Source organism: Amblyomma americanum, chromosome 1, assembly GCF_052857255.1.
Source record: "Amblyomma americanum isolate KBUSLIRL-KWMA chromosome 1, ASM5285725v1, whole genome shotgun sequence".
NCBI classification, from domain to species: Eukaryota; Metazoa; Arthropoda; class Arachnida; order Ixodida; family Ixodidae; genus Amblyomma; species Amblyomma americanum.
In genome coordinates, this window is record NC_135497.1 from 484,058,358 (window position 1) to 484,072,867 (window position 14,510).

At 46.0% G+C, this 14,510-nt stretch overlaps 1 protein-coding gene across 2 annotated transcripts in view; it reads left to right on the forward strand.

Annotated features, from left to right (window-relative positions):
* LOC144116076 (DNA (cytosine-5)-methyltransferase 3B-like) overlaps positions 1 to 14,510 on the forward strand; it is a 297,915-nt gene that overhangs the window by 158,880 nt on the left and 124,525 nt on the right. For both annotated transcript variants that reach the window (XM_077650730.1, XM_077650731.1), the window contains exon 9: positions 13,976 to 14,040. In XM_077650730.1, coding sequence (XP_077506856.1) covers positions 13,976 to 14,040 — 65 coding nt within the window. The remainder of the gene's footprint in view (positions 1 to 13,975; positions 14,041 to 14,510) is intronic.

Genomic DNA, 14,510 nt, shown 5'->3' on the forward strand with positions numbered 1-14,510 from the left:
TATTTAATGACATATCCCAACACGCACACCAACCTGCTATGGTGTCTGAATCGCCTTGCAAGACTTGTGAATCAGAATTTGCACTAATTACTCCATAAACAACACATTCATCAACATTCTAAATGAAGACCATATACCAATTTAAATATCAATAATATATAACAAAAGCTAAAGTGGACCCAACACAGAACCCTTGGGAACTCCCGAAGTCACAGGTGTGTATTGGGAAAAAACATCTTAAAGAACAACAGGCTGTCTCCGTAACAACAAATATTCGGCAATCCATTTAATAATTTTACAGTCAAGCTTATAAGCTTCAAATTTGGTAAGGAGGAAGCTATGCTCAACTACATCGAAGGCTTTGCAGAAATCTAGGAAAGTACAGTAAACAACCTGTTGCTTATCAATAGCCAAGGCCAAATCGTGGATAAACTCCTGTGTATCGCACTATAAAGCTTTCCTGAATTCATGTTGGCAGGGATTAAGAGATTATGTTGGGTTAAATGAGTCATGACGCAGCTGTATATTACATGCTCCATAACATTAAAAGGGATACTAGTCAAGAAAATTGGTCTGTTGTTCTGAATGGAGTTTCTCATACCACTGTTCTTAATAGGAACAACTCGCACTAACTTCCAATCACATGGCAAGACAATTTCATTGAGGGACTTTTGGAACAACCGCATAAAGTAAAAGCATAACGTATCTGCACAGTATCTTACAATTGTTTTGTGAATGTCATCAGGACCACATGCCTTGGCCTGGTTCATATCTTTCAACAATTTACAGTCTCCACTAGCACAGAAATTGACTTCCAGCATATGGTCAATCTCCACAGACAAAGAGAGACCTCGCATGAACTAGACTGCGTAAACATAGATGAGAAATAACGGCTAAACCATTCAACTTTTTCCTCATTGTGATAAATGATTTCCACACCATTTTTTGAAGCGGGTACAGATCATTTTTCTTTGCCATTACGTTTCACATACCTCCAAAATTCTTTGGTGTCCGTGACAAGCCTTTCACCTGGATGCGAAAAATAGAAGTCTTTTGCAATGCAGGATTTTTATCTGAATTCAATTTTTATTCCTTTCAGCAAGGCCAAACACTCCGACAAGTTAGATTCCTTGTACCTCTGATACAATCGGCGCTGGTTTCGAATTAATGCACGTAACTCAGCATTAAACCATGGTCTGTCTTGAGCTCTCTTAGACGATATAATTCTAGACGGTACAAAAATCTTCGCGTAGATCAAACAGTTTCTGTTTTAAAATATTCCAAAGTTCTATATTTAGGCTACCCACAAGGGCATCGTAAGTTGGGAAGTACGTCTCAAAAGCAGCGTTGATCCGCCCTGCTATAGGAATAAAGCTTTCCCTCAGGTGTTTTCACAACCTTTGCATACACAGCTGTTAAATCTACGAGAACAATATTGTGGCCGCTCAGCCCTGGCAACACCCGTAGATTGCATACAACATCAGGCAAGTTACAAAGCCAGAGGTCAAGTACATGGCCAGTTCCATCAGTTCCCGATGAGTCACGAGCATACTGAGAAAAACTTCTTTTGTCCATTATATCAAAAAAAGTTCAATATAAACGCCCTCGAGCTGTTTCTCTTGGTTCGCTAGCTGACCATTCATTATCTGGAAAAAAAGTCCCCCCAGAACAAAAGAATCATTGTTGATTATTTCAAGAAAATTAATTAAACAAAGCAGTGGCTGTAACGACGGACCAGGAGGCCTATAAAATGACCCAAGGACCAGTGTTTTTCCATTCAGCTACCTTATTCTACAAAATATCAATTCAGTTTCATTTTCCAACAATTCCAGCTGAACACATGGGATATCGTTGTGAACAAGTATAAACACCCCTCCGCCATGTGTAGAGTGGTCTCTACGAAAACACTTGTATATGCTGGAAAATACCTCAGCACTGAGGGCAGTCGAGTCAAGCCACGATTCTTTGCCTAGTATAATAGTCGGTTGAACTGTATCAAGAAGAAAATGAAAGTCATCAACTATTTTTTATACTGTGGCAGTTGATCAACAAAACGCTGATAGGGCAAGTCACGGCATGTGCTCTACTTCGTCATATCTCCCGTACAGCTTCGGCTTCACTATCCCATTGAAAGCACCGCTGCCCATGTGAAGCATATCTTATTTCAGGACCAGTTTCACTCCGCTTTCCTTATTTTTCTTGGCGTAAAGCCATAGTTTCTTTCGCTTATCTCGGAAAGTACGAGAAAAGTCTTTCTAAAATGCAGCGCTCAATCCCTTGGCCTTGTATGCCTTTGAAAGCACAAGCTGGCGTGCTCTAAAAGAACTAAAACGTACAATGATAGGCCGCATCTTACCTTCAGAGTATGTACCGAGCCTGTGAGCACATTTGATGGATACCAAAGATAATTCAAGCTTCATAGTACACTGTTCTCTGATGAGCTCCTCAGACGTGGCTGCCGTCTCATTGGGATCAGAATCAATTAGGCCGTAAAAGATCAAATTATTGCGCAGTTTTTCAAAATCATCTATTTTTTAGCGATTCTTATCAACATTTCATGATCGTGTCGTTGCTGATCTTCGACACTAGTTAAGGCAACTTCAATGGTACCAAACTTCTGCACCTTTGTTTCCAAAGAAGGAAGCCAAGCTTTTATGTCAGACACGTCCATGGTAAACTGTGACAACTTCGAAAGTATTGAACTTTGACCATTCAACAGCTCTTGAATTTGCTGAGTTGATGGACCTTGGTTAGACTCAACATCTCCACCACAGAGCAGCAAAGTTAACAAATAAAATGCTGGGCTACGTAAAAGTGAAAAATGTCTCTTGACATGCACATGATTTGATCGCATGAAACCGCATCACCGACAGTCAAAAGTCAGATCAAGCACTTGGGGTGGAACCTGCAAAACATAGCGGGATGCCTTCAAAGGCAGAAAAACCAACCTGCGTAAGCAGTAGAAAGCTTGTAGGGTTCACTGCCATCTTGCCGGCTCCACACCCTGTCGTCACAGTGCTGCTCCGGTGTTTTTGCAGCCAACACCTGGCAGCATCGATGCCCATATGACAACGTTGCCTGCTTGGAAATACAAAATGTCCAAAACCGCCACTGGCTGGGCACAGTTGCGATTCGTAGGTGTCGAGCAACTCAGGCGACGATGCAGAATTTCGGTCGACCAGGGCCAGGCACACATCGTTGAATGGAAGTCCATCAGGGTGAACTGTCTTGGAAATGCTCGTCGGAAAAACCTGCGTAAGCAGTAGAAAGCTTGTAAAGATCACGGCCATCTCACCGGCTCCACGCCCCTAAATGGCTTACACAAAGCTAATACAGGTTTTGCTGTAATAAACAGGAGGTCCATAATTTCTTAGTGTTTAGGAGGTCGAAACGGTTTGAACAGTGAAAGTGAGGTGCGAATTGAACAGCAGAAACTACTTTCAAACTATTCTAAGTTTTGAGTAACATTTAGATAGATCATGGCTTATAGTCCCAGGCTTTTGATTCAGTAACTATCAAGTGTGCTTGCCACTATTACTGCCACCGAGTCTCTTTTAAGGGTACAAGCTCACCCAATAAATAGTTATAAAAGCCTTCCTCTGTCTTCTTGCTTTCTGCTGCCACTGTGAGACTATGTACCAGTAATGATAATAAATCAACTTCATGGTAGTGAGGGCTTTATTATCTGCATGCCTTAGAATTTAAGTATTCTAGCATGTTGCACTGCTTTTATGGTTTTAATTATTACATTTTTATGTTGTGCTTCACTTTAACCTTTGAGACTGCATTTGGGTAGTGAATTGTGTACATGCATTTCCCTAACCAGTAGGGCTCTTAATGATCTTTGTAATGGATATCATTATATTTCCTGCTTAGCACTGAACAACAATGTCTATGCTAGCTACCAGCACTGCCTGTTTTTGTGTTGCCTCACTCAGTGACTTGTTTACACAGTATTTCACCTACTTAATTGTGGCATTACTTTTATCATTACAACGGAACCCCTCGGTTGCATTTTTTTCATGGGATTATGCAATAAGAAACATACCAGCCAGGAAACATATTAGTTGAACACAATGTGTGAAAAAATTGTACATCACTGTCTATAGAGGATTTTTTTATTCCCTGCAAGTGCAGCAAGCATCTTTAGAATTTGGAAGGCTTGGTGGCTTGCATGATTGTTCCGCACACACAGAACATCCCAAACGCTCTGAGGTAGCTTTCCGTCTGCCTGAGCAGTTGTCGGTTGAGGGGATGCTGCAGCGAAGAGGGAGCATGTGCGGAGCTGGCTAAGTTCTGTCACTCATGTGTTCTGTACTATTTTTCTGGCAGCCACTGTAATCCTTCAGTATCTTCCTCTATTGTATCCACAAAATACATTTTTTAAGCTGCATGGGAGAGTAGAAACAAACCCATGCAACTGCATCTTGTGCAGCGCTTGCGCGGCATGTTTTTGTTTGTGCACCTTTGCGGAATTCTCTTTCATCACAGCGGTGATGGCTCTATACAAAAAGTGGTAACAATATTCACAGTTCCAAAAATGTGCAGGTGTCTTTGTGGGGCAATGCATTGGAAGCTGCTGAACGCTGTGGTGGTCAAGTGGTGATGAAGTGATAGTCTCGTTTTGGCCATTATGCTGTCTCCACGGTGGGCGTGCTAATCTTAGTCAGTCTTAGTCTCAGTGATGGAAGTACTGCTCCAATTGCTCCAAACTCCGGCACTAATGGTTCACTGCTTCATCTTGCACCGAACAGGCATTTCAGTGACAAATTGCACCAGACCAGCGCCAAAAGCATAGCTAAATGAAAAAAATCGGGCCAATACTACCATCCATTTTATCGAAAGAGCGCTGCACAGCTAGCAAATAGAATGAAAGTGCTCCATTGCACCCAGCCTTTATTCTGCGCTTGCACATATCCGGCTGTTCGAGTCGGACATCCATTTGCAAGCTGAAAGTAAACTTGTGGAACTGTTTGTGGTGGTTTCTATTCACACTTGTTTATAAGTCCTCAGTTTGAGTGTCACAGTTTCATGTCGAAAGTCTGGCTTACACACATGGTGGCTGCTTTTAATCCTAATCGTTTAGCTATGCAATCTTATATTTGCGAGTGGTAGTTGACCACGGCACATGTGCAAAGTCGTAAGCCCCATCACGCATGCCCATGGCTCACTGGTGTGCTAGGGCGCTAGTTCTGGCTCGTTCCTGCATTATGTGAAAGCAGCGGTAGGCTCGTTAAAGTCAGTAATCCAACAGAAGTAGTGAGGTCGTTCAGATAATAGCAACTGCAAGCACCTCTTTTAAAATCTCAAACAGGAAGACACGCTGACAAAAGCAATGCAGTAAATCCTCAATAATATGATCTGGGGTCATTAAAAATCACAAATTATTCATAGAATTTCGTGGCCCTGTGATTTGTGAGGTAAATTTTACTGGAATGTTTCAAAGAAGCTTGCATCAGCTTGGTTAATTTGAAAGCCTGGGTTCGCCTTGGTGTAGGATCATCTAAGTGCACTTCTAAGTTTGAGAGCCCTCAATTACATCGATAAGAAAGCATTGCAGCATTTGTATTGTGAGCCTTCAATAAGCAAATGTGATGTCAAATCGAACTCTTAAATACTTCACACACCATTACGTGAAAACCGGCAATACTCCGACTCAACGTGCGGTGAGGGGACGTCACATGGTGTTGCGTGGCACAGTGTCACAGAGTATAGTTTCTTTTTAGTGTCGGTTGCCCCCCACGCCGCACTCGCTGTACCAGTGCCAGATGGACCACGTGAACAGTCTGGCCCCTCCTTTTCAATCAACAGATGTTTTTCTGCACATATGCCCTACAGCTGTGGTGTGCCACTAACCTGACGATGTGACTTATCTGGCCACCGCCGCCCTGTCACATGCCAAGGGCATTGGAGTCAAGAAGTGCTGGCGAGCTGCGAAGTACTTTGCCACTTAACAAGTGCATATGTCGATAGAGATGCGCGGTCATGTTCTGTAGAGGTCAAAGTTGGCATGACCTGATTTCGGGCGACAGAGTGTGACGCAGCAACCACAGCGAGGCCTAACGAGATCCCGCTCTAGAAGGAGTTAATTGTTGAGCATTGCTTCTTGAGTAGTAACTGCTAAGGCATGCAAGTGACTGAACAGTGTTTCATGCTAGCCTTTCTCGGTTTGGTTCGATGTCGGGTAAATCGAGAACTAACTAAATTCTATTATTTTTACCGGCCAGGTGGACTTTGAATTAATGTGGTTGTACTGTATTTAAAAAATGAGGCAGAGCTGTTCATTGCAGTCTATGCATTATTCCAATGACCTGGACCTCTTCGTAACGTGATGTATAAAGTATTGTACTAATCGGGAAGATTCTTTGCAGCTTTGTGCTTGTGGACGTTAACCATGACCTAACGGGAGAAATGAATTAACTTTGAAGTATCCGGGTGCATGGAAAGAGGATTAGTAGAGATGGCAAAACGACTATTGCAAATTGGACGAGCTAATGAAAGAAGTTATTCTGACTTGGTTAACGTGCCTTTTATGTCAAGGCTGCTGGCTGCTTACTTTTGGAACTGCACCTTGATAGCGGTCTGCTGGCAAACTGCAAGCTTATTCACCCTACTACCATTCAAAAGGAGAGAAGTGGAAAATGAGAAACTGAATGCAGCAGATACAGGAATGGTTTCACCCCATCAAGCACCAGTCTTGATGTTAAAGTTTGCACTTCTGTAACTAAACCGTTGCACCATTACCCATGTAAACAACTGGATGCTGCTTGCCAGTGTGTGTTTACCTTCAGTAGGAGTAATGGGTCTCAAAGTACCTTTTGACAGCAGTGTTCGTCAAAGCTGCCTTTGATAATGCTGACATTGAAAGGGGCTTTAGTGAAAGTTGTGACATACATCATGATCATGGCAAACTCTCTCTGGGAAGTATAATTGAGGCTGTCAAGAGTTTTTAAGTGTTATCTCTGTGACGTTATTGATGACTGGAGGGTGCCACCGTGTCGGTCAATAAAAAGGCACGCATAACTGGGCTAGTCAGCGCGTGGTATGCCCTGGACTGGCATGTTATCTTTCAATCGTGGCCAGGAAATGTTCCCGGCTCGGTTTATCACAACTGGTGTTGAGCGATAAACCACGGTCACGTCTGCGTTATCCGCACCCCCCCCCCCCCCCCCCCCCCCGTATAGGCCATGTCTTTTTTCGGGAAGGTGGAACCATTCGACGTGGGTACGTCGGATTTGGACCGAGTATCGTGAATGGGTGGAACTGTACTTCGCAGCGAATGACATCGCTGAAGCGAAGACTGCTGTGTTTCTGACGTGCTGTGGATCAGAAAGATACTCGCTGCTGTGGAGCCTGCTAGCCCCTACGAAGCTTGCCGACACCACCTTGGCTGCAATTTTTAAAGCTCTGAATAAGCACTACTCACCAAATGAATCGGTGGTTGTGGCCTGTTTCAAGTTTTTTTCTCGACACCGGCAGGACGGAGAGCCAGTTAGCGACTTCACTGCATCACTAAAGAAGCTTGCCGATGAGTGCAAGTTCGCATCGTTTCGAGAGCGGATGCTGCGGGACCAAATCGTGAGCAGCGTCAACGATGTCACCATGCAGACTTGGTTGCTGGAAATGGCAGATTTGGAGTTTGAGACCGCAAAGAATACCGTCATTGCCATGGAGGCTGCACAAAAAGATTCCCGTGCATTATGTACTCAGCTACTCCAAACAACGCCAGTACAATCCAAGGAGTCTGTGACTGTTGTGAAAACCAAGCAGCAGGCAAGTGGGTCTTGTTTCTGCTGTGGGGGAATCATCGGGCACCCCAATGCTGTCACATGAGCAGCGTTTGCTTCAAGTGCGAGCAGAGAAGTCATCTGGCCAGAGCTCCCGGTCAAGCACATTACAGACTGCAAAAGCAAGGTTCCGGAATGGACCAAAACCTGTCCACAACCTGGACGACGAGCTGGTGGCGACAGAATACAGGTCGAAGGAGGGAGCGTACGACCTGTGGACGCTTCAAGTGGCCAGGGCAAGAGCCAGTGCGTGTTAAAGTTTCCATCAATGGGGTGACGGACATGAAGCTTGAAACCAGCGCCAGTGTGTCAACTATCAGCGAGAGGAAGTTTACGCAGCTGTTTCCCTCGGTGATACTGGAGACATGGGAGGTACAGGTCAGAGGATTTTCCGGCGACACGAAGCCGGTGGTAGGCAAGTTCGTGGCAACCGTGAAGCTCGGTGAAAGCGAATGTGTGCTGCCTTTGTTTGTAGTGAACAGCCCGTGCCCAACACTGTTCGGAAAAAGTTGGATGAAAGAATTGCAGCTCGGAATCGGCAAGCCAGAAACAGTCAATGCGGTGACATCCGTGGAAGAAGTGGTGAGTCAATTCTAAGGTATTCTCGGAGGAAGTGGGCACCCTTGACGGCGTGACTGCCCAAATTACCGTGCAAGAGGGTGCTAAGGCAAGATTTTTAAAACTGCAGGTCGTCTTGTTCGCGCTACGAGACAGAGTTGCCGAGGAGTTGCAGAGGATGGAGCATGAGAGAGTCATCCGCCCTGTAAAGACGTCCGAATGGGCCGCGCCTATCGTTCCCGTAGTAAAGCAGGATGGCCGCGTTTGCCTGTGCGGCGACTTCAAGATGACAGTAAACCCAGTGACGGTGCTGGAGTCAAACCGAATCCCTCGCATCTAGGAGCTGTTTGCTAGGCTAACGGGGGGCACTAAGTTTACAAAGCTCGACCTGAGAGATGCATACCAGCAGGCTAAGCTGCATGAAGACTCTCAAAAATTTGTCAACATCAACACTCCGAAGGGCTTGTACCAGTTCACCCGACTTCCGTTTGGGGTGTCGTCAGCCCCGGCTATATTCCAATGCGAGATGGAGAACCTTCTGCACAATCTTAACCATGTCACGGTATACTTTGACGATATACTGGCGACCAGCGCCAATGACAGTGACCATTGGGCTAATGTGTGCCGAGTCAAGGAGCGGCTGAGGAGAGCCGGGCTGCGGCTGAAGCTTTCTAAATGCGAGTTCCTGGTACCTAAGGTGGAGTATCTAGGGCACATCATCAGTGCAGCCGGTCTTCAACCGAACCCAACCAAGACCGAAGCCATGCTGGCAGCACCAGTGCCTCAGAATGTGAAGGAGCTACAGAGCTACTTGAGCCTGATCAACTTTTATAGATGGTTCATGCCAAACCTGTCTAGTGTGTTACACCCCCTGAACCGCTGGTTGGGGGCAGGGGCCCGGTGGTGCTGGACATCTGAAGAGGAGCAAGCTTTCTGGAAACGCAAAGAGCTGCTTATGTCCGCAAGAGTTTTAGCACATTTTGACCCTGCAAGGCCGACTGTCGTGATCACAGATGCCTCAACTTACGGGCTGGGGGCAGTCTTGGCACAGCGCGAGACGTCGGGGGAAGTGCGTCCCATTGCTTTTGCGTCTCGAAGTCTGCCGGCTGCAGAAAAGTACTACAGCCAGTTGGACAAGGAAGCGTTAACGCTCGTGTTTGGGGTCACAAAGTTCAGACAGTACTTGTGGGGTGATCCGTTCGAAGCCGTCACTGACCACAAGCCACTACTAGGTTTGCTCGCAGCAGACAGACCTGTCCCAGATTCCTGCTCTCCCAGGGTGCTATGATGGGCCGTGCTGTTGTCTGGGTACCGATATACACTAAGCTACAGGTCTGGTAGCCACCTAGCACATGCAGACGGACTGAGTCGCCTGCCACTTCCCACAACAGTTTTCCGTGGACTGCCCTGTTGACGTCTTCATGCTGGTGGCAGTATACCTGTGAATGCTGTCAACTGCTGTTGCTGACACCACTGCTCGAGATCCAGTGGTATTGCAAGTGAGGGAAGCCTTGTGGACTGGCCACCAGCTGGACATGGGGCTTGAGGAGAAACCGTATGAAACACGGTTCTCCGAGATGAGTGTGCAAATGAACTGCGTGCTCTGGGGCAACCGTGTGTTGGTCCCTGCATCACTCCAATGCGACGTCTTGAGGCTGCTTTATGAGGGCCATCTAGGGATATCCAAGATGAAAGCTGTAACGCGGAGCCATGTGTGGTGGTCTGCAATGGATGACGATATCATTGCTGCCGTCCAGGGGTGCTCAACGTGCCAGGAGCAGCAGTGAACATCACGGCCAATACCCGTCATGCCCTGGCCGTTCCCGGACAGACCCTGGTCTAGACTTCATGTGGACTATGCGGGGCCATACTGGAACACTTACTTTTTCATTGCAGTGGATGAATTTTCTAAATGGATTGAGGTGTTCCAAGTTTCTTCGCCATCTGCAGAAGCCACCATTGCGTCTTGAGAGTCATGTTTGCGAACCGGGGGTTACCCGACATTGTGGTGTCCGACAATGGTCCAGCGTTTATTAGTGACCTGTATGCAACATTCTTGAAGAAGAATGGGGTGAGATGGATGCTGGTACTGCCGTACCATCCAGTGTCCGATAGCGCTACAGAACGTGCTGTTCAGACCGTAAAGCGGAAGTTGCAGATGGCTGGTCCTGGGGACCTTCGGGCACAAATTGCACGCTTTTTGCTGACTTATTGATCGACACCACATGTAGTCACGGGATGCAGCCCCGCAGAGCTACTGCTGGGACGAGAAATGAAGACTGCAATGGGCCTGCTCTGGCTGGATCTAAGGGCCACTGTACAGCAAAAACAGCTCAAGCAGAAGATCAGATGCGAGCAACGAACGAAACCTCAGATTCAGGGACTGCCTGGGGATCAGGTATTTTCTAGAAACATTCGGCCAGAGCTTGCATGGGTGCCGGCTGTAGTCACAGCCCAGGAGGGAGTGTTTTCATTGGTCCTCTAACTGGCAGACGGACCACGTTGGACATGCCATCATGATCATCTCTGGCAGGCATACGCACTACCCCAGGTTGAGCATAACCCACCCTCCAGCACAGTCACAGACCCTGACGTTCCTGGGCCCAGTCCCGACATATCCAGAGATCAGAGTTCTAAAATCTCCTGTCCAGGGGTATCAACTGAGGAACCAAGGTAGCCAAGGGCTGCAGAAGGTACAGCGTCCCCTCGTCAAACACGTGTCACCACGCCTCCCCGACGGGGTACCAGGGTTCGTCGGCCTGTACATCGCTACTTCCCTTAACTCAAGTGCTGCCATTGTTACACTTAATCACCTTATAATTGTTTGGTTTTCTTATTAACTTAGGGTGGGAGGGATGTGACGTTATTGATCACTGGAGGGTGCCACCGCGTCGGTCAATAAAAAGGCACACATGACTGGGCTAGTCAGTGCGTGGTATGCCCTCGACTGACCTGTTGTCTTTCACTCATAGCCGGGAAATGTTCCCGGCCCAGATTATCACAATCCCGCTTGGTTGAGCATGGAATTCAAACCTGCAACTGACAAGTACAAAGCTTGACAAAGACTGAGCAGCCCAGTATCCCAAAACGAAAGCCTTCAAACAAAATACACTCAGCAAAAAGATTGCCCACAAAGCTGAACCCGTTGTGAAGCGAAAGAAAGCAAAAAAAAAGGAGGGCATCGAAAGTGGTAAAGCCATACTAAAGGAAGGGGTAGCTAGTCTATCTGCTGCTTTTTCACAATCTCACTTACTTAGGAAAGAGCTAGTTCATCTCGACAAAGATGTGGATGTGAGTCTGGTAGGAATATTTGTGTGCACTTTTGATTTGTCTTATGAAATTGTGGTTTTGGTTCCTCCAGCCTCATTACTCAGTCCGAACAAAACATTGTATTACTAATCCTGTTTATATGGAAGCTCCAGGTGTTGTTTTAGTGTGCTAGCACTTATAGGGGCCACTCTCTCGATTTAGCATTGTGTGTTTGTCTGCAGCCAGTTTTGTGCCACGTGGCTCACCTGCCTACTGTATGGTGGGCAACCTGCCCAGGTGTATATATATATATACCTGCCCACCGTGGGGTGGGCAACCTGGGCACGTTGCCTAGGTTATGTTTTATAGAAAAAATTATACTACTTCGCAGGTGAAAGTTGGGTGGTGACGCATTCACAGGGAAGCTTATGTGCTGACAAGAGGGCGAAAGGCCTGTACCACAGGCTGATTGATGAATGCTGGCTTGTTGTACTGTGATAACACAGTAGTCTATTCTGGACTCAGTTTTTGCAGCTTAAACTCACCAACGCAACACTGCAAAGCCAAAATAAATGTGCCTGGCGTTTTTGCATCACAGTAACTGTTTTAAAGCGTTAGCTCCACGGGTCATGTTTCGAGCCTCCAAGGTATGCTGATTCCATGGATCGAATCCAAGATGGTGGCCTCCATAGCAATTACATTGTATCCCAGTGGTTGCCATGGTAACCGAGGTGGTCACATTATGGAATAAAATAACAAGTGGCAGCGTGATGCTGGAGCACCAACTCAAAACATAGCTGCGTCAATCCAGTATATATATCCCTGTCTAGCAGGCACCTCAATTCGGGCAACATAGTCCCGACATTCGTGTAAAATTTTTTGGGCCAACTGTTTGCTGCAAAATGTTCCGGATGGTGTCATACAATTCAGTGTTTTGTGCAGCATAAACTTACTATGTTAGAGCCAAGCTTGTGGCAGAAATTTTAACCGGCGACCTATGTACCCCCAATTCCACGTATTTATGAATTTTTATATGAACATTGCGGCTCAACGTTTGTCGCAGAGTTTTTGGGGTGGTGGCATATGATTTCATGTATTGTGCAGCATAAACTTCCTAGTTAAGTTATAGTCTGGCTCGTGGCACGGATTCAAACCGGCAACCTACTTTAGGTGTGTTCACGCTCCATATTCAATCACTGCCTCAGTGTCAGCTCATTTTTTATCCTAAAATAGTCAATCCCACAGTCGCAGTCTTGCCCAACGACTGAGAAAGCAATGCACTGTGCGTGTGACCGGTACCACCAGTGCTGAATCGGCTGTGATCGATGCCGCCACAGTTATGATCGGTGTGAAATAGAAAAGCGAATTCTCAAGAGTAAGTACAATCCCCAGGACGTATGCACTAAAGGTAGGAGTGCAATGAGTGTACACAAGGTTCTGGGTGCATACATTCGGTCATAAACAGAAGACCCAAAGAAGAATGAAAGTCCATCTTTAAAGGTGCCTCAGACCTGTCGCAGTTTTTCTTCGCGCTGTGTACGATTAGAATGTAACGATATAGGAAGCCATTCAAGGCAGATTTCTTTTTAACAAGTAATCACCTCCAACGCTAATCACAAGCACAGCCAGTGCACTGTGGCAATTCGACGAGCTTTTGCAGCTTCATTGCTAGCCGAAGCTTCAGATATGTCATCTCATTGAGCTGGACAACCGCAAACAATAATTTTTCGCGTTATGTGCACTGCAGCACTGAAAGTAAAGCACACTAGAAAGAAAATAGCAGCCGTTTATTGACATGCCACATTCCAACATCATGACGATATTGCCCAGATCATAGACAGTGCTGTGAATGCAAGATGCCAATGCCCCGGTAGATGGTGTATACCACGTGACTGGGATTACAACACACACACGGAGTGGTGAGCCTTGTATGCCTTGTAGCCAAACAGTGTGTGCCAGGCCAGCTGTTTTCAAAAGTTCCAGTGCCGTGTTTTTTTATCATTTTTTTAGTCACCAACTCATATATAAAGTTTTGCAGGGGCTGGGAGATGCTCTTCAGTCTCCGTGCTTGTGGGTGTTGTGGGTTTTTTGACTGGGAGAGTGAATTTATGGCCCCTCCTTGTTTGCTGTAACTGAGTGGTGCAGTCAGAAATTTTGATGTATCTGAGTTGCAGTGCCATTACCCTAATCCATACTTCGACGCTTGGGACCGTCCCTGTTAACAAGCGTGCATTCATTGTAACTGTGGCTGTTCTAAGTGGGATCTAAGTGGTGTTCTAAGTGGTATACGTGTGTGGCATATATGGTTTGTTATACCAGCCTGCCTGTCCTTAGCACAGTGCCCTTGGCTGTGTTCACAAATGACTGGCTTTTCCTTTCAGGCATACTGTGCGCTCTGTGGAAGTGGCAGTGACCTTTTCATTTGTGACAATACCAGCTGCAGCAGGTGGGTGCATTCTAATCTTTTATCATCGTAACTTGAGGCTGTATTTTATAACGATTCTTTTCTTGGTTTGTTTTTCATTTCCTTGCCATTGGTCAGTTCTGCCTTCGATACCAGAGCCACTGACTGGTAATGCTCATTTAGCTGTCGTTAATCGTGTCACAAGTTACAACCACCACTGACAGTGAAGCTAAAGAGAGGATCAGGACAAGAATTGTTAAAGAAACACAACCCCTGCTTCATTCGCTTTCCCATGTAGCTGCAGTAAAACCCTGTTAAAGCATGCTTGGTGGAATAGTGAAAAAAACCTGTACACTAACTGGCAGCACCCTTTAACTGAAAACGGCCGCAATACATATTGCATACTTTCTTAATAAAGAATGATAGCAGAAGTATTTCATGAGAGAAGGCTCACATGCAAGCATTTATTTTTGTAAAGCCACAGAAGTTCAATACTTTTGTTTGCTGCTGAG